This window comes from Motacilla alba, chromosome 13 (assembly GCF_015832195.1).
Source record: "Motacilla alba alba isolate MOTALB_02 chromosome 13, Motacilla_alba_V1.0_pri, whole genome shotgun sequence".
Classification (NCBI taxonomy): Eukaryota; Metazoa; Chordata; class Aves; order Passeriformes; family Motacillidae; genus Motacilla; species Motacilla alba.
In genome coordinates this window covers 10,997,755-11,016,041 of record NC_052028.1, presented here as the reverse complement: position 1 = coordinate 11,016,041, position 18,287 = coordinate 10,997,755, and the positions used below count along the sequence as shown (strand labels likewise).

Below are 18,287 nucleotides of genomic sequence, written 5' to 3'. Positions count from 1 at the left end.
CATTGAATTTCTTGGTTTGTTGATAAAGCAATTGAACTTGGCTAGTATTAAAAATCATCTTATCATTGATTTGGGTTTTTTTTAATTGAGTTCTATGAAGCAGCATTTTCCGATGGAAATTGTTCTGTTGAGAAAACATTTGCCAGTTCTCTTTTCAGCCTTTATTACTTTGGCAACAGAGAAGCGACCTTTATAATTGTGGGCACAGCTTTAGTTGTAAAACCTATTTGCATGTAGGAAAAGCCTAACATGCTATTGAAAACATTTTCTGTGTTTCCTGGAAGAGGATGAAAACCCAGCTGTGGGTCCTGAGCTCTGCATTGCCAGATCTGCCAGGGATCTGGTGCACATCTGCCTGGGGGCACACACTGGGCTGGGCTGGTCTGCCTTGCTGCTGCACTAGGAGTGAACGTGAATGAGTTCTGCTGTGCTTTCCTTTCCTGGCTGCACCAAGAAAACGGCTTTTCTTGCCTTTATCAAGTAGTTTAAACCTCTACTTGCAGAAGTTGTTTTTTAACAGCTAAATAGTGACAGCAGGTTTTGAAAGGAAACAAGTATTTTACGTATCAGAAATGCAGCCCTGGCTTCATCAACTGCCTGCTGATATGATTGGGCAACAAATTGCTCCTCAAAAGATTTAATAGACACTTGATTAATGAAATAAAAGCAAAATTAACCATGGGTTTCTCTGCCTGTCTCAGTCCAGCCAACGGAGGCCGCACATGTGTGGGGCCAAGCTACGAGTTCCAGCTGTGCAACACCCAGGACTGTCCCAAGGACTTTGAGGATTTCAGAGAGGAGCAGTGCCGGCAGTGGGACCCCTACTTTGAGTACCAGAACACCAAACACCACTGGCTCCCCTATGAACATGTTGATGGTGAGCAGCCCCTCTCCTGTGGAAACTAAAATCAGTTGCAAATATGAATAAAAATTATATAAGGAGGAGTAAAACTTCTTCCCAGGAAATCATGCCTACTAAATCTGTTAGGAGCTGTTTGGAGGGATCAGTATCAGTGTATGAATGACTCAATTTATACAATGCACTTGGATTTTCAAAAAACTTTGGACCTTGTTCCCCAATGCCAGCTGTTAAATGGATTTACCATGAGATAAAAAGGAATGGTTTTGCCTGGGAGGATGGCCCACTCTGAGAGCTGCAGAAGGACCTTGTGATACTAAGTGACACAAGAAGGCAAAGGAAGTTTGGTGTTAATGAATGCCAGTAATGGATATGGGGGTTAAAACTGGTATGTGTGTGGATGGTTGGGTCTGAAGAGAAAGGCTGGGAATAGCTTTAGGAAAATATCAGTTCAGTGACAGTGAAGGGAGAGATGGAGAGCACTGACCTGCCCCTGTGTACCTGCACATTGTGCCTGCACTTTAAATACTCAGCCAATGCAGCTCAGGTTGTGCCCATCTCACTGCTGCCCAGGCTGCTAAAATACCCCCAGATGAACTCCAGCCAGAATAAAGCAAACATAAATAATGACTTCTGGATCAGGAGAGTTTGTATAAACCAGGACTTTTCACCCTGGAAAAGCAAGGATGTAGATTAAAAAGATAGAGTTACAGAGTCGTGAGAGGCCCAAAGAGAATGAACGTGGAATGATTATTGAGTTTCTCATAACACGAGCCTGGGAACATCAAATAAAATTATCAGGTGGCAGATTTAAAACAAATAAGAGGAAAGGCTTAGTACAAAACATCTAATTATCTTGAAATTCACTGCCACAGAAGATTGCTGATGCCAGAAAGTTTTAGAAATTATTTTGAAAAATTCTTGACAGTTCTACAGTCCATTAAGAGCTATTAAACACCAAGTTCAAGTCATGATTTTGGAAGTCCCCAATATTCTCCCCAAGGGAGAATATTCTGAGAAAAGTTTCCAGTTTGTTCCTGTGTCTTCCTCCAAATGCTGCTGGCACAGTTGGAGGCAGCTGTTGGGTTGGATGGGTGCTGGCTCTCAAACCAGCAAGGTTGACAGAGATCACCTCCTAGAACAAAAATGTTCCTGTTCCTGTTAATGCCTCAGCTTAACTGTCAGTGCAAGTGCAGCTGGTTGCTTTGGACCATGTCTGCTCTTGCCAGAAAACACACTGAGATGTTTTACCAAACAAAGAGGCAGAGGGCAACGAGTCTCAGCTTGTTGAATGAGCAGTGTGAGCTGCTCACTGTTTTTGAACCCTAACACCTTACTTGAACGACAAATTCTTGAGGGCAGGCTTGGCCTGGCAAGGGGCAGATTCTGAACACCCACCCCATCCTCAGCCCAGCTGCCATCACTGGGAGGGGAAGGGTCACTTTGGGTGAATCATTTTGCATTCCAGTGAGAGGATACTCTGCCAGAAATTAATCGCAAATTCCTTGTAATTAATTTGCCTGACTTTCTTCCCAAATAGTTCTCAGAGTTCCCTCATTCTTTTCATGCCATCTTGGTCAGTCTGTTAGTCTGGGATTTTCAAAGGCACAGACACAACCTCACAGCTTAATTTCATGAAATAGCTTTGCTGGCACAGGGTGAAGGGATGAAGGCTGTGGCCTGCAGGACCTTTGCTTATGCTTTAGCCTTTGGACCAGTCTGCTGCAAAGACCAGTGAAACAAATCAGATTTTTTTTCAATTAAATTCAATGGCTTCTGGGTCAGAAACCAGCTCATTGATGTCTGAGCGCTGATCCCTGGGCGCTGCTGGTTTCCAATATAACTATGGTATAACTGCAGACACCTTGAGAGTTACATTTACCTGTGCAGGGTTATTAGAGGGAACAGCTTTTGTGTGAAAATAAGGCCAGAGACAAGCTTATGTTGGAATTCTAATCTATTCAAAACTCCCTTTTGTAAGGATAAGGCATATCAGTGACATACTTGTGAGGATAATGCAGTTGTGGCTCAGAAGTGACATAAATCCATACACTTCACAGACAGCTCAGCTGGACGTGTCTGACACATTGTGCAGGGCATAAGAACAGAGAGGAGTGCCTCATGCTGTGGGCAGAGAAAAGCCATTGAGCTGGGGTACACTCCAGTGTGTCCTTGAGCATCCCATGCCCCGTTGTGCCATGGCCTGTCTCCTGTTCCAGGCCCTCTGAGCCCCCATGTCCTCACCCTGCTGTGCTCACAGGCTCCTGCACTGTGCAGCTGCCAGGGCAGCAGGGAGGGACTCTGGCCATGAGCTCCCAGCCTCAGTTAAATGAGAAGGACTCAGAGAGCAGGGGCTGGACAGGCACACCAACACACCCATGCTCCTGCGCCTCTCCTGTGTCCAGCACCAGTGAATAGGAATAAAATAATTCTTTGCAATAGCAGGGTCTGATTTAACAGCACTTACACGTTTACTGTTCCATGGAGCAGTGGGAGCAGAACCATCTCTAAAATAAAGCCCTTGTGCAGAGTTGTTGGCACCCAGTCAGACCTGCTGATATTTTCATTTAATCACATGCAGTGAATGTGTGGTGTGTGTGAGGTGGGGGGGCTGCATACCCAGGGCTGCTGTGTACACATCTATCCTGTGCAGAGCTTAATGCTTCTAATATATACATTAGGTCTGTTGTTATTATGACCTTAATCGTCTCCTATTAAGAATTTGCACCACAGATGTACCTGTTTTAATAGACTAGACCCTGGATTTTCAGCAGTAACAAAGGTCTCTGATGTACCAATACCCAGTGGCCTTGAGGACATCAACAGCAATAACAAGAACTTTATAAAAAGAGGGCAGAGGCCATGGAACTGTACAGGGGAAGAACGCAAAGGGCCTGTGAAGATTTATTTCAGTTGAACTGCTATAATGGAAAAGTAGTTATTGTTTTAAATGGTGGGAAAAGCATTCCAACTTTTAATCATGTTAAAATAGCAGAATCTCTATTTGTTTCATCTAGCAGAAAGGTCATCTGCTCTTCAATGCCAAGGAAAGCATAGCAAATTCTATTATGGGGCTGAGGACAGCAAGAGACATGGATAAAATAAAAATACACCAGTGGAATACAACTTTATTCAGACACTGACTAGTCTTTTTCAGCTTTATTTTTTGTTCTTAGCTCTTTGGAGCAGATTAGAGAAAATACCACTTGTCTGGCTGTTTGTGCATGTGTTAGCAGTAAAAAAAAATGTTTTTTGTCTGAATCTTTTTGACATCTCATCTTGTTTAATGGTTTAAATTATCATAAATACAAGTACAACCATGAGGGAAAATTAACTTTGTGGTTAGGATGAAATGCTATGGCCCAGCTGCCTCTGAAGAAATTTTGGATGCCAGGTTCACTCAGTGTCAAACAGCTGCTTTTAATGGGAAAATTAATTTGTTTTTTTTCTCATTCGAGTGCAGTGTGGGAGAAACCAGTATCTCTCACAGGTAGTCATGCAACTGAGGAGAGCTCTGCCAGATTGCATCATCTGCAAAGGATTAAATAGATCCCCCCTCAAAGTCAATGATCTGTTATTTTTAAGCCTGTCTCCTAATGGTGACACATGGATGCTTTATGAGTCAGCATTTTCCAAGAGATCACAGAATTTGTCAAAGGGGATAAGCATCAATGATTTATGGGCACCACGTTGGGCTCTGGGATGTGTGCAAGGAGGAAGGGAGAGCCAACACTACTGAAAGAGCTGCTCACAATGTCAGCAGCTGAACTGGGAGCTGAACATGCACAATTTGGGTTGTTTTGTTTTTCAGCCAAGGAGAGGTGCCACCTGTACTGTGAATCCAAGGAGACAGGGGATGTGGTGTACATGAAGAGGATGGTGCACGACGGGACCCGCTGCTCCTACAAGGATGCTTACAGCATCTGCGTGAGGGGGGACTGCCTCGTGAGTGCCTGGGGGCTTCTGCAGAGCTCAGCAGTGTGAAAACAGTTCAAACTCCACCTTGAGTGTTTCTCTCCGAGCATGACTAAGTATAATAACACTTTGGGCAATAAGGAGATTTCATTAGGATTATTGTCACAATATTATGTGTGATATTCACAGTTGCCATGCGTGCGACTCGGTTCCAAAAGCGCCTACCTACACAAGAAATATTTCATGCAGTATTTTAAGATGAACTATTACAATTAGCTTTCAAGGAAAGCTCTCCCTGCTGAGGTTTAGTGGGGGTGGAATGTACAATGAAATGGGAACACATAGCAGCTTTCAAGGAAAGTGGTGTTAGGATATGGCTGATGTGCATTCTCTTGGTATTTGATCATGCTATTTAAAAAAAATCAATGACAGTTCCTCTAAGTTGGGATCTGCTGCAGGTCATCTTTCAAAGGAATTAGTATCTGACTAGCAAAACACTGGTGGAGGTGCTTATCCCCATATAGATGCCTAGATTCTCCTGCAATTTAAGTATCTTTCGTATGATAAGCTGAGGCTTAAGAGCTTTTTCCTAACCATGCTGCTTTCCTCCAGTAAGAGAACCACTGTGAAGCATAATATGAAAATATAATTAGCCAGTTGACAACTATTATAGGAACTGGAAGTATTAAAATCTGTTTAGGTGTTGATCTTCCAGCTACAAGGTGGGCTGCTTTGCTGGAGCGGAATCTGGGGGTTGATATGTAAAGTGAAGGCTCATTTGAATTGTATAGTGGATAAATAAGAATGACTGTTTCTCTCTTTTGTGCACAGAAAGTTGGGTGTGACAGGGTCATAGGTTCCACAAAGCAGGAAGATAAGTGTGGTGTCTGTGGAGGAGATAATTCCCACTGCAAAGTGGTGAAAAGAACATTTTCAAGAGTACCAAAAAAGCAAGGTCAGTACATCCAGCATGGTTTGCCTGGGGAATTCAGGGTATTTTTTCTTGGCCTCTTATGTTTCATGGAAAGTACCAGGACAATTACAAGTCATTTGCAGCATCATTAATTCCAATAAACAATCTGGACTTACTTCCAGATGTGTTTATAATTTGAAAATAAGACTTCTGTCCAGTGAGCAGTTAAATCTACTGATACCGAGGCCTGTGCATGCATGGGAGAGGGCTTCCCTGCTCCTTGCTGGAGAGCTGTGGGCTTGTGCTGCTGATGTCAGCCAGCTGCTCTGTCACTCCAGTGCTGCAATAATGTCTCATCATCAGGGACTGTCAGGCAGGAGGTTGTGTGGTCTCTGTGGGTGCACATGGCACTCAAAGCCCACTTTAGTCTGAAGCCAAGTCTGTTGGTGATACTTCAGGCATCTTTCTTCTGACCCAAAGCCCTTTGTCCCTGTTACGTTCCATCACCTGGCACAGAAATGGGAATGGGAATAATGCTGGATTTGCTTCATCGTGTTTAATACACCCTGCTTTCAGAAAATAAGATTTATTTAAAAACCTAAGATAAACCCACCCTGTTTGTGGTATATTAATCCATAACTATCTTCTCAAATACCTCAATATAGGGTACGTTAAGATGTTTGAAATTCCTGCTGGTGCGAGACATTTACTTATACAGGAAACAGATGCCACCACTCATCATCTTGGTAAGTAACAAGTAGGAAAATTTTCAGTCAGAATATTTTTTCTGGTGTTTATTTTTGTCTCTGGAGGCTGACAATGTGTTTATACATTTGTTTACCCATTACCCACCCACACCATGTACTTTCTCTAAGTATGTTAAATTAGGAAACTTGTTTGGCAATTTGATTTCCCTGCGCTGTATTCCAGGGTGTCCCAGACAGATCTCTGTGTTGGTATGTGCAAGTGAGAAAGCTGCTGGAAGAGGCGCTGAGTTACTTTATGGGGTGCAGTGCATTATCTCTGGGGGTTGGAGGTAGATGATCTTCAAAGTCCTTTTCAACCCAAACCATTCCATGGTTTTTGTGTGCATCTTTCATGCTTCCCACTCTCAGTAATTTCCCAGCTTTATCCAGATCTGTTCCAGATCCTGCCCCCCTGCTAACAGTACTGACACGAGGCTGCCAAATCAATCCAGCAGTTTAGGAGGTGATGGAAATCCACTCCTCCCGAGCCCTGTAATCAATGGGAAGCAGTGACTGGTAGGCTGCTATTAATTGGAAGTAGATTCACAGTGAATGGTCTGCTAATCATAGTGTGAGACACCCCAGCTTCTCCCTTGCTTCCCTTGCTGCTCAGGGCAGCCTGGCCCTATGGATCAGGGAGCAGTCCTCCTTCAGACAAAGTTCTGTCAAGGTGGGACAGCTGGCTCTCTGTCTTGGCCACTGCTGAGGGAGCAGGATGCTCAGGTAGCTGCCTGGCAGAGAATGGAGCTGAAATCTGGAGTTACATAACAACATGCTTCTTCTAACGAGGAGGGCAAATGTTCCATCTCAGATGTCCTCATACAAAGGTGGCTGAAGTCTCTCCAGGTGAAGGATGGAGCACTGGTGAGAGCTGAAGAGAGGAACCAGGCTCTGTGTGCAGTGGCAGGTGCCTGCAGAGCAGCAGGAGCTTAACAGGGCTGTGCTGGTGTCAGGACTGGATCTGAGCAGGAGAATTAATGATGCTTCTAGTGTCCCTCTCTCACTGTGGGGACCCGCTGGGGGTTAGCTCAGTAGCCTTTCTCTGATGGAGCAGTAACAACCCTCTGAGCTGCCTTACAACATGTGAAAGAGCTGAATAGCTCTGGGACCCCTACTGGCTCTCAAATTGGCTCGGATTTGGCCAGTGGATTCAGAAGTTGTTCTATGGGAGCAGGCAGCTGGACCCCTGTGGTGCAGCTGCATTGGCCTCATTTCTCTGGAAAGGCAGGCTATGAAAAAGGGAAAAAAAAGGACAACTGATGTTCCTGGAGCTGAGCAGAAAAGCATTGACAGTTCAGTGAAACACCTGAAAAAGTCTTTCCAAACCTGTGAGGGAAAAGAGGGAAAATGCTCACTGGCCTTTTCAGCTTTGTCCACTGGGACACAAGAAGAACAAAACTGGAGATGAGAAACAAACCTCTTATATTCACTTTTCTTGTGTTGTTCGCAGCTATTAAAAATCGTGAAACAGGGAAATTCATTCTAAGTGAGGACAACTATGTGCCAGACTCCAAAGTCTTTATTGACATGGGTGTGGAGTGGGAATATCGGAATGACGACGACAGAGAAACGGTGCAGACCATGGGGCCGCTGCGCCATGGAATTGTCATCCTGGTAAGCCAAATGGAAACCACCTTCCACAGAGCCATAACGGGCTAGCACATCATTCACATTCCTCCTGTGAGTTACGAGAAGACATCTGCTTCAATTATAAGACAATAGAAGATGGATTTTAATTCCTTTCCCCCAGTTCATTGCTCTGTACGAGGGCTGTTATAATTCAGGGTTATGTGTTGAGCAACCAGCTGTCCTGATTGTTTCCTGTGGATGGCATAGCAATCAGCCACCGAGTAAAGACTGCAGCTTACTTATCCTATCTGACACGCGAGCACCAATCAAAGAAAGGTCAGAGTGGTTCATATCAGCTAGATCTAATAGTTCCTTCTCCCATCCATGTTTTGAAAATGTATCCTGCAAAGACAGATGCAGGATTCCTGTGATCCTGGCTCTCTTTTTCAGGGCAAAACCAGTTCCACAGTTCCCCAAACCACCCATATATATTCTTTTTTTCATTGCAAACTAGCAAACAGTAGACTTCAATTTAGGGATAAGTTGATTTAAAATCCCTCTGAAAACAACTGTAATGTGTTGATCTACACCAGCTGAACTTCAAAGGAAGAATAAATACTATGTTTCCAAAGGACAAATATTTTGCACTTTGTTCAAATTGAGATCTGTTTTCTTGCATTTGTCTTAGTGCAGTGTGATAACAAAACCTCTTTCTGAACAGTTTATATTTCTGTCAAGATTAAGTAAAAAGCTTTGCAGAATTCCAGGATTATCAGAAGAATATTTGTGTTTTATCAGAAATATAAGCAATTTTCTTTGCTGGTTTCACTTATTTCTGCAGTTGAATTTGCTTTGTCTTTGAGTGGAAATATCTGTTATCATTTCAGTACAAAATTTCCTTCCTTTGTGATGGGATATGGAAAAAATTTAGTATCATGATGTCAGTCCAATGCTGGCAAGGAAAATAAGTCTAAATCAACCACAGTCTTTCTTAATATGCAGTTTAGAAACTCTGTGTCATAAGGATGGAGATACTTTTTCATCAGGGAAAAAATGTGTTGAGTGCAGCAAAAAGGTTTAAATCCCTCCAGGGATGTTTTTATATGTGAGCCATGATCACTATTTCACATCATCTCACAGAGCTCCTGATATCAGTCTTTCATATCTTTTTTCATTACATCTCCTTTGCTTATTAGGTGATTCCTCATGGTGGTGCCAAGATATCTTTGACTTACAAGTACATGATCCATGAAGATTCCTTGAACGTAGATAACAATAATGTTTTGGAAGAAGACTCATTGTCATATGAATGGGCTTTGAAGAAATGGTCCCAGTGTTCAAAACCTTGTGGAGGAGGTAAAAACAAAACCTCAGATCATGCAAAATTCATTCATTGCCATGAGACATTAGGGAGATCGGAGTATGGGAGGAGTTTTATTTAAGTAATAGATAAATAAATAGTGAATTGGGTTAAAATCTGACTGAAATGGTTTGGGGGCAGATCTGGGCTGATTCATTTATGATTATGAAACTGAAAAATTGGACAAATGTACAAGATTTGAATGAGGGTCTCCAAGCTGTGAAGGTGTTGAACCTCAAGGTGCCATGGAGCAGCCTTTTGTAAATCCCCATCCAGTGATGGGGCTTTGGCAATGTCAGACTCCTTTTTGGGGCCAGATGTGAATGTTGGTGCTGTTCCCCAGGCTGATGGTCAGGTTGCAGCACTGAGTTGTTGCTAGGGAGGTTTGCAGAATGTTGTTGAGATGCTAGATCTGGCTGTTATTTTCATGAAATATTATTTAAGTGTTATTTTCATTTTCATGGCGAGGTCACACCTTGAGTGCTGCATCCAGTTCTGGCCCCTCAGTTTAGGAAGGATGTTGAGATTCTTGAGCACATCCAGATGAGGGCAATGAGGCTGGTGAGGGGCTTGTAACACAAGCCCTGTGAGGAACAACTGAGGGAGCTGGGGGTGTTCCTCCTGGAGAAAAGGAGACTCAGAGGTGACCTTATCCCTCTCTACAACTCCCTGAAAGGTGGTTGTAGTCAGGTGGGGTTGGTCTCTTTCTCCAGGCAGCACTGACAGAACCAGAGGACACAATCTTAAGCTGCTTCAAGGGAAATATAGGTTGGATGTTAGCAAAAAGTTTTTAATGGAAAGAGTGATATAGTTCTGGAGTGGCCTGCCTGGGGAGGTGGTGGAGTCACCATCCCTGGATGTGTTTAAAAAAAAAACTGGATGTGGCACTGGGTGCCAGGGTTTAGTTGAGGTGTTAGGGCTGGGTTGGACTTGATGATCTTAAAGGTCTCTTCCACCCCAGTGATTCTGTGATTAAAGGAGTGAAAAATATAGGGGGTGAACAATTTTGGGTGTTAAATTTGCATTGTAAGTGTTTATTGAGTGCAGCTTACTCCTCCCTTTGGTAGCATGTTCCTCTGCAGTTTCTACTGCAACCCTTGACAGAATTCGTGCAGTTCTTCTGAAACTCGAGCCCTCTGTGAGATCTGCCAGCCCTCAGAGTAAGAGCAATGTCTCTCCCCAGGCTACCAGTTCACCAAGTACGGCTGCCGCAGGAAGACGGACCACAAGATGGTTCATCGGAGCTACTGCGAGCTCATCCAGAAGCCCAAACCCATCCGCAGGGTGTGCAACCTCCAGGAGTGCTCCCAGCCCATGTAAGCATCCCTGCCCCAGCACTGCTCCCTGGAGGTGCAGGGGCATCCCATCCAGCCAGCGTTGTCACCTCAAGGAAGGTGGCTTTAGTTTCACCTTCGTGGCCATTGCAGAGGCCCAGGGCTGTGAGGATCTCATGCTCTGTTCTGCTCATAGAAATATTCTGTCTGTGATAGCTGGTTCCTATGACTTATGAAATAAGCTGGATTAGAAAAGAAGTGCTGTCCTGATCCAGACTTTTGTGTTCAGGCCATCTTGAGGTGATACAAAATAGATATAAATTCAATTTATACCAGCAAATTTTACACAGTGTGAGTTAACCATGTCAGAGCAAATGTACAGAATGCTGCAGAAGACAACCAATGTCAATGTCCAGTCTCTCAAATCCAAATCTTCATAAAGTTCACAGCATATTTTTGGATATTTAAACACAGGGAAAATATTTGACCTGTTAGATTTCTCTGGCTGCCCTTGTACAGCACAAAATGCCTGTTGTACCTTCATTTCTGCTCTACATAATCAAGTGTTATAAATATTTTGATTCACATTTTACAGGTGATTTTTTTTGACTGGCAGCAGGTTATTCCTGTCACATGTAGGACTAATATATTCTTTGTGCTACTCTTGCAACGAGAAAGGAATATGTTGATCCCAGCTTTTATCTCTGGGGACCGAGTGTAGGTTCCAGGAATCACAGCAAATAAATAGAACATACCACAATATTTCCTAACTTCCTTTCAAAAGAAAGATTTGAAAGAGAGAAAAGGCAAGAAACTGTGCCCCATAAACTCTGCATGGGTCAGGGTTGAACATTTATTTATTGGAAAACTTAAGTAATGACCTAACCATATCTCAGGCTCTCTGGAAAGGACTGTATCCTCCTTTCAGCTGCAAATATAATTGGGCCCAGGTACCACAAAAGCTCAATAGGATCCTAAATTGTACTTGGATCCCTGAAGTTTCAGTTAGCTCTGTTTCCATAGAATGTCATCCAAGCATTTTGCTCTTGTACATAGGAGAGGCAATTATTAAGGAGTTTTACAAAGCTCTGGGACACCCACTACACTAATATGCTGCTTCTTCACTTCTGGGAAAAACTCATCTTTGTCCCAGAAGTCACCTCAGGATTCCTGGCTTCACAGCTCTTACATTTCTTCACAGCTGTGTAATTTCTGTAGGTTACAAAGAGAAAGTTGGGAGAAATTGTTACTCTCTGATTAACTGGAATGTGTAGTGCAGTGCCTTGTACTATTTTTTGACCATTTCCAAACCTGCAATTTTATGAGTACTTTAGGACAATTCCTTCAAGCTCAGGGTGTTTCTGCAGACTATGTCTATTTTTTGGTAAAGTTTATCCCATGAAAATTGTTCACATGGAACAGTATTTCCATCTTGCAGATCTCTGCACTCTGTAAATATTTATAGACTGCTGTGTGTCTTTACTTAGTTATGACCAAGCTTTCATAGGGCTAGGTAAACTTCCTTTGGTGCTGTCGACCCCTGTTGTTCTCTAAGTCCTTTACAATTTGTAGCTGTAATTTATGAGTCAGTTTGGGTGATCAGTGAGGGTTTCAACTACACAACATTACAAACTATAGATTTCATTTCTCAGTGGCCAAACTGATTTAGAAATCATGAACTTGAACTTTCTGGTTTTTAGTGGAGTGTTGCCTTCCCCCAAACCAAATATTCATTATGACAAGGACCCTGATCTGCCCAAGCTCAGCACTCGCAGCACTGGGTTTGCCAGGGCTTCAGCTGATTGAGTCTAACATGGCCAGGGATGTGGTCCATGGAGTGCCCAGATGTGAGCCAGGCAGGAGCTGCATTTCTAGCCCAGATGTTTTGGCTTCAGTCATATGGGAACCAGCTGGTTCATGCTGCATTATGAGACAAGGCACATCTTGTGCACCCAGAGCTGGGAAGCTCAGCAGCACCCTTGGGTAGCTGCTTTTGACATAAAAGTGGCCATATTTTTGTGTGCCTTGTCTTGGAAAGGGCAGCTTAAAATCAAAGCAATACAGCAGAGCAATAATAATGCTTATCTTGGAGATAATGAGAAAGAGTAATACTGAAAATCTGGGTCTTATTAATGACATTTCAGGGACAGTCAAATTACCCTCACCATAACTGCTTATGTTTTTTTCATATCTTCTCCTTTTCTCCATATTAGAACTAGTATGAACATCATGTTAAACCTGTGTTTAAAAGAGTTACAGATCAACTCTTCTTGCTCTCTTTTCACCAACCCAGATGGGTTACAGGGGAATGGGAGCCTTGCAGCAAATCCTGTGGGAAGACAGGGTATCAGGTGCGGTCCGTGCGCTGCATCCAGCCCCTGCATGACAACACAAATCGCTCTGTCCACACCAAGTACTGCAACAACGACCGCCCAGAGGGCAGGAGGCCCTGCAACAGGGAGCTGTGCCCAGCACAGTGGAGAATAGGACCCTGGTCACAGGTCAGTCTCTTTCTGGAGGTCTCAAACAACTAGTTTCTCTCTGGTGGAACGAGCATGACAAGTAATGCCACCACTGTATTTGTGAATTGATGGCTCTGTGAATCAACAGCTTGCATGTGCAGTTGTTTGTTTATTGTTCAGACCACAGCTTGTTCTTGGAGTATTTCACAATTACTGGTGTACCACAAGAAGCAGTGAGTGGCTCTCCCTCGTGCTTCACTACTGTAGGTACTGCAGTGCCTCAAATAACGTACCACGTCAGCTCGAATCAAAGGGCAGTTTAAAACTGAGAAGCTACTTTCTGATCTGTTGTTTCCAGAGGGTGGCTGGGGTGTAACTGCTGCCTGTCTTTTCAGTGCTCTGTCAGCTGTGGCAATGGCACCCAGGATCGCCCGGTCCTGTGCCGGACCAGGGACAATGTCATCGGCCTGTGCAAGGACAATAAACCAGAGACCGTCAGGATTTGCAGACTACCTCCATGTCCCAGTAAGGGCTTCTCCTCAATAGCTTCTGTTACTTGTTGAAAAAAAAATTAATTATTTGCAATGCCTTCATTGAATTGATACTTGTGTGCTATGCCTGTCGGGATGGGGGCACTTCTCCATAGTCCCTCTTTTGAGTAGAATTCCCAATATGGAGCTGCTGCGTGGCCGATGGGCTTCTTGGGCACTCTTCTCCTGCTGGGGAACACTGCTTGGCCCAGGACAGCCTAAGAGCCTGGGGCAGACCTCAGCACAGTGCTGATGGCCAGATGTGGCCAGCAGCCAACAGCTGCCCTGGGAGAGGAGCAGTGCCTGAGTCCAGCCCTGCACCCCTGAGACCTGTGGGGCTTGGCAAGGGGCTGCTGGGCCGTGGCTAACCAGGGATAGCTCTTTGCTTTCCCCACCTCCACCAACAGTTCCAGGCTTCTTTTTCATTCCATCAAACACAAGTTATCTGCAGGGTTTTTTTAACTCAGTTTTTAGAAGCTGTAATTAATTTGTTGCTCCTTAATCCAGGGCAATAAGGCCTTTATCCTTGTTAGCTTTTCAGCTGTTTGCAAATTATATTTGTGAGATCATTTCACATATTCCTATTATTAAGTCATTCATATTCTTTTTTCCCTGATGTATTTCTCAGGGTAGTTTTTGATTTCTAATTAATTAGAAGCAAGCTGTCAATTATAGTCTCCAATACAAAGATTTTAATGAGGCACTGTAACTAAACTAGACTGCATGTCTCTGGGGTTGTGTGACACTGGAAGTGCTGCAGGAGAACTGGCCCTTGGGCTGTTCTCAGTGTCGGCTGTGAAGTGCTGGGCACGAGCTGTAGCAACCTCCCCAAACAGCACCTTTTGCCCAAAATCAACTTGGTTGTAATCCTTCCCTGGGCTCCTTCACAACTGGAGCCCACTCACTCTCTGAGCTTGTCCCCTTCTGACAGGACAACAATTTAATGCTGCCTAACATATGTTGTGTTGCATCTTTTTTTTTTCCTCTATTCAAGGAAATGTTTCTGATCCTTCAAAGAAAACCTACATGATACAATGGCTGTCAAGACCCGATCCAGACTACCCCATCCAGAAAATATCTTCAAGTAAAAGACCCATTTATAACTCTGCCTTTGCCCTTAAATGCATGCCACATCGAATGTGGACTTTGCCTTTTGCTCTCTTCTTCTCTCTATGCGGAAAGTTCCCTTGACTTTGCCAAGTTTAAATCTTGGGCTGAATCTGTTTTTTCACACCAGGCACTCGGTGCTCGGTGTCTTTCTTCTCTGGAGCTTGCGTAGCACTGGTGGTGGAGGTCTTGAAGTGTTGGATGTGTGAAGTTGGATCTCCACAGTATGTTGCAGTCCTCTGAAAGGGAGCTGGGATCGGTTTGCTTGTTGCTTGGTGGTGGTGAAAAAAGGCTCTTACTGGTTCCTGATGTTCAGTTTGATAGCAAAACTGAGAACTTATTGTGAATGTGATCACATCACAATAATGACACCTTGTAGTGCTAAAGTTCTCCTTTATCTAAAAACCCGAAATCTCGTAACTCTCTGGTTTCAGTTCGCTGACAGGGTAGTCTGATGAGTGGAAGAATTTTTTCATTCCATTTTCCTTTGTGGTGCTGTTGCTTTCCTCACCCTTGCTACTCATTTTGTTATTCCTGACCCTCACCTTTACGTTTGTGGCCCTTGGAGGGCTCACTGGGAAGCAGAAGCTGAGTTTCTGTCGGTACTTTCCCTGCTGCTCTGATGCCGTTGCTCTGGCCAGACTCTGGTGGTCATTTGGAGGGTTTTTCCTCGAGAAGAGCTGCATTCATTTTTTCCATCGCACAATTTTTGCCAGTTTTGCGCATTTTCACTTTAGAAACAAACCCAAAGCAGACAGGCATGGTCCATGGTGAAGGTGGCGTGGTGGTGTTTTCCTTAACGTGGTGGAGGCAATATGATGTTTTCACTGACTACGATGTCTCCAGCTGCTCAGCATGGAGCTGTTTATACTCATTACATCTCTGGTCTTTTTTCACCATGTGCATGTCTGACTTGACTGGTATGGTTGTGTGTGTGTGTGTGTGTGTGCGCGTGTGTGCTCTTAGATGTGTCAACTGGCAAACATAACAGTGTGAACTACTACAGAATTACCTCAATTTTTATTGCTTTTTTTGCTTAGGAGATGAATTTTAGAAAAATGCCTTAATGTTGAAATGTAAATGGCATTAATTTACCAGATCCAGCTTTAAATATGAACAGTACACTGGTACCTTGAGTTAACCTTCAGATGGAGTGTTTTTACTTGAACGATAACTATTGGAAGGCAGTAAATTAAATTGGAGGTTGATTTGCACAGTGCATATCCATATCTTCATCGAGACAGGATTGTGGCCTGACTTACTGAAATTTAACTGGCATTCGTGCTTCACCTTCCGTGTTTGTGTTGAAGATTTGGAATTCACAAGTCATAAACTTCTTTGTGACAGTCAGTACCAATAGTAGAAATGTAAAACTGCAGTCTTGGAGCAAATTACTACCTTATTGCTTTGATAATATTTTTTGGAAAAGTGGCATTTTTGAATCTTTGGGTCGTCAACAGTGTAGCACTTCAAACTTGTCATTATCATGTGATCACATATTTAAATTTTGCTGTTAATATTTCCTGAAACATGTTAACAATTTACATGACAAGGTGAAAAAGCAAAGACACGTATCTGGCACTGAATACTGTTATGTAAAATAATCGGTGTTTAACTGTATAAATATATTCATGACTGTTACCTTTAAATAGACAATGTTTAGTGATGTTTCAAGAGATGGGTGGCTATAGAGAATGGTGCAATAAGGTATCTGGGCATTGTGCACTATGTCTATATGCACTTTGGTTTATCAGGGATATTTTATTAGTGTTTTGTATGTATTTAACATAATATTAAAGATGTGCCAATTCAGTTTGCTTTTCAATATTTTTTTATGAGACTAATGTGTACCAAAGTGACTGTGAAACTGATTTATTTTTTTCTTACTGATGTTTTGAATATATACTTCCAGTCTGTCATGCATACTGCAAGTAAAAATAAATAAAAGTTCAGCAAATCTGGATATTTTGGTTTGGATAGAAGATCAAAATTTCATTCTGGCATTGAGAAGTTGCAGAGTTTATTTATACAACTTATCAGATGTCACTAAACTTATTACATAATGCAGTTTTATTTCCATGTATTGTTAAGCTTGACATTACATGTTTTTGTTAGGAAAAAAGGCATTTTTCTAAAGGTGCTGTTACTGATTCTTACAAACCCAAGAACAGACCTACCTTGTTAAAATTGCATTTAAATATTGTATCTGTTGGCTTTTATTACGGAAGCCATTTGGAGGAATGTGCATAAGGGTCATGCATCACAAGGCAAAATGTTCAAAGATGACTCTTATGGGGTGTGTAAAAATTTATATAAATTGTATGGGCACATTCAGGCCTTTGTATGGAGCTGCGCATGCAGATATGAACAGCTCTTAGAGGCTGGTTTGAAAATCTCTCCAAAACCAAGGTACTATTCTTATGTTCCTAGGAAAGGAGTCATTTCTAATCTCTAGCAGTAAACTAGAAAAAGAAACTTCAGTTTAGTATTTGAAAAATATGAAAAATACCTGGCACATTCAAAAGCAGGAACTAGATTTTTACTTTTCTGCAACAGCAACAATCACAGCATAGATACAATGTACAGGACGTGTTTCCACCTGCCTCAGCCAGCACTAGCATTTTAAAGCAGCAGCACCAGCTGTTAGTTTATTTTGGACTGATATGTTTGCCAATGAAACACCCGCGATCCCTGTTTTGTTAACTGAGGATGAGTGAAGAGGTGGCACCTACGCTTTCCAAATCCCCTTATATCCCCTGAACCTGCTCTGCTTCTCTCTTTGCTGTGAGGGTGCTGACACAAGCCAGTGCTCGTAGCAGGAGGGTGAAATGTGACTGCAGGTCAGGCTGAGAGCACTGTCTCCCATCGGGTGCACTCTAAATAAAAGGGAGTAATTGGAGCTACTCACCCTTTACTACAAGAGTAGGTGGAAATGTAGTAAGAGCAGGGGGAGAGAGACAAGTGATTTCATCACTGTCTCAGCACTCTGGTCACAGAGAAGATGTTTTATTAGTGATGATGCCAGGTGTTGGTCAGTCTGCTTTTCTCCTCAGCCCTCTCCTCTCCTACAAACCCTCTGACTCTTCTCTCAGCATGGGCTGCATGTTGGGATTTTTCCTTCACTGCAGTGCCTGGCTCCATTACTTCATCCTGTAGGCACAGGAGCTGAGGGGTGTCTGTGTGGGACAGAGGACAGGCAGCTTTCTCTCCAAGGAGCCTGCTAGATCCTCACCACCCATTTGCCACCAATGCATACAGTCCTCTGCCCCCCTAAACAGAAATCACAAGGGCTTGGGGAATCTCTGAGTAGGCTTCTGTTTATGTTTCTCAGGCAGGACCACTTTGACCACTTCACCTCTAACGCCTCAGCCTACAATTTGCCACCTGCATTTCAGCAAGATCAGGATCTGCCACAACACCATATTGTGCAAATTGTTGTAACAGCTATTGACAGCTTAAAGCTTATAGATTATCATTCTTTCTCTTTTATTACAGTCATTGACACAAAAATCAGGACTTTTACTTAGTCTCACAGTCATTAATGCGCTGGCT

At 43.1% G+C, this 18,287-nt stretch overlaps 1 protein-coding gene across 3 annotated transcripts in view; it reads left to right on the top strand.

The window, feature by feature from the left end:
• Positions 1 to 18,287, top strand: part of ADAMTS2 (ADAM metallopeptidase with thrombospondin type 1 motif 2) — a 175,618-nt gene that overhangs the window by 151,346 nt on the left and 5,985 nt on the right. For all 3 annotated transcript variants that reach the window (XM_038149866.1, XM_038149867.1, XM_038149865.1), the window contains 10 exons: positions 702 to 877; positions 4,671 to 4,804; positions 5,606 to 5,729; positions 6,353 to 6,433; positions 7,884 to 8,047; positions 9,199 to 9,358; positions 10,546 to 10,678; positions 12,930 to 13,137; positions 13,494 to 13,623; positions 14,623 to 14,712. In XM_038149866.1, coding sequence (XP_038005794.1) covers positions 702 to 877; positions 4,671 to 4,804; positions 5,606 to 5,729; positions 6,353 to 6,433; positions 7,884 to 8,047; positions 9,199 to 9,358; positions 10,546 to 10,678; positions 12,930 to 13,137; positions 13,494 to 13,623; positions 14,623 to 14,712 — 1,400 coding nt within the window. The remainder of the gene's footprint in view (positions 1 to 701; positions 878 to 4,670; positions 4,805 to 5,605; positions 5,730 to 6,352; positions 6,434 to 7,883; positions 8,048 to 9,198; positions 9,359 to 10,545; positions 10,679 to 12,929; positions 13,138 to 13,493; positions 13,624 to 14,622; positions 14,713 to 18,287) is intronic.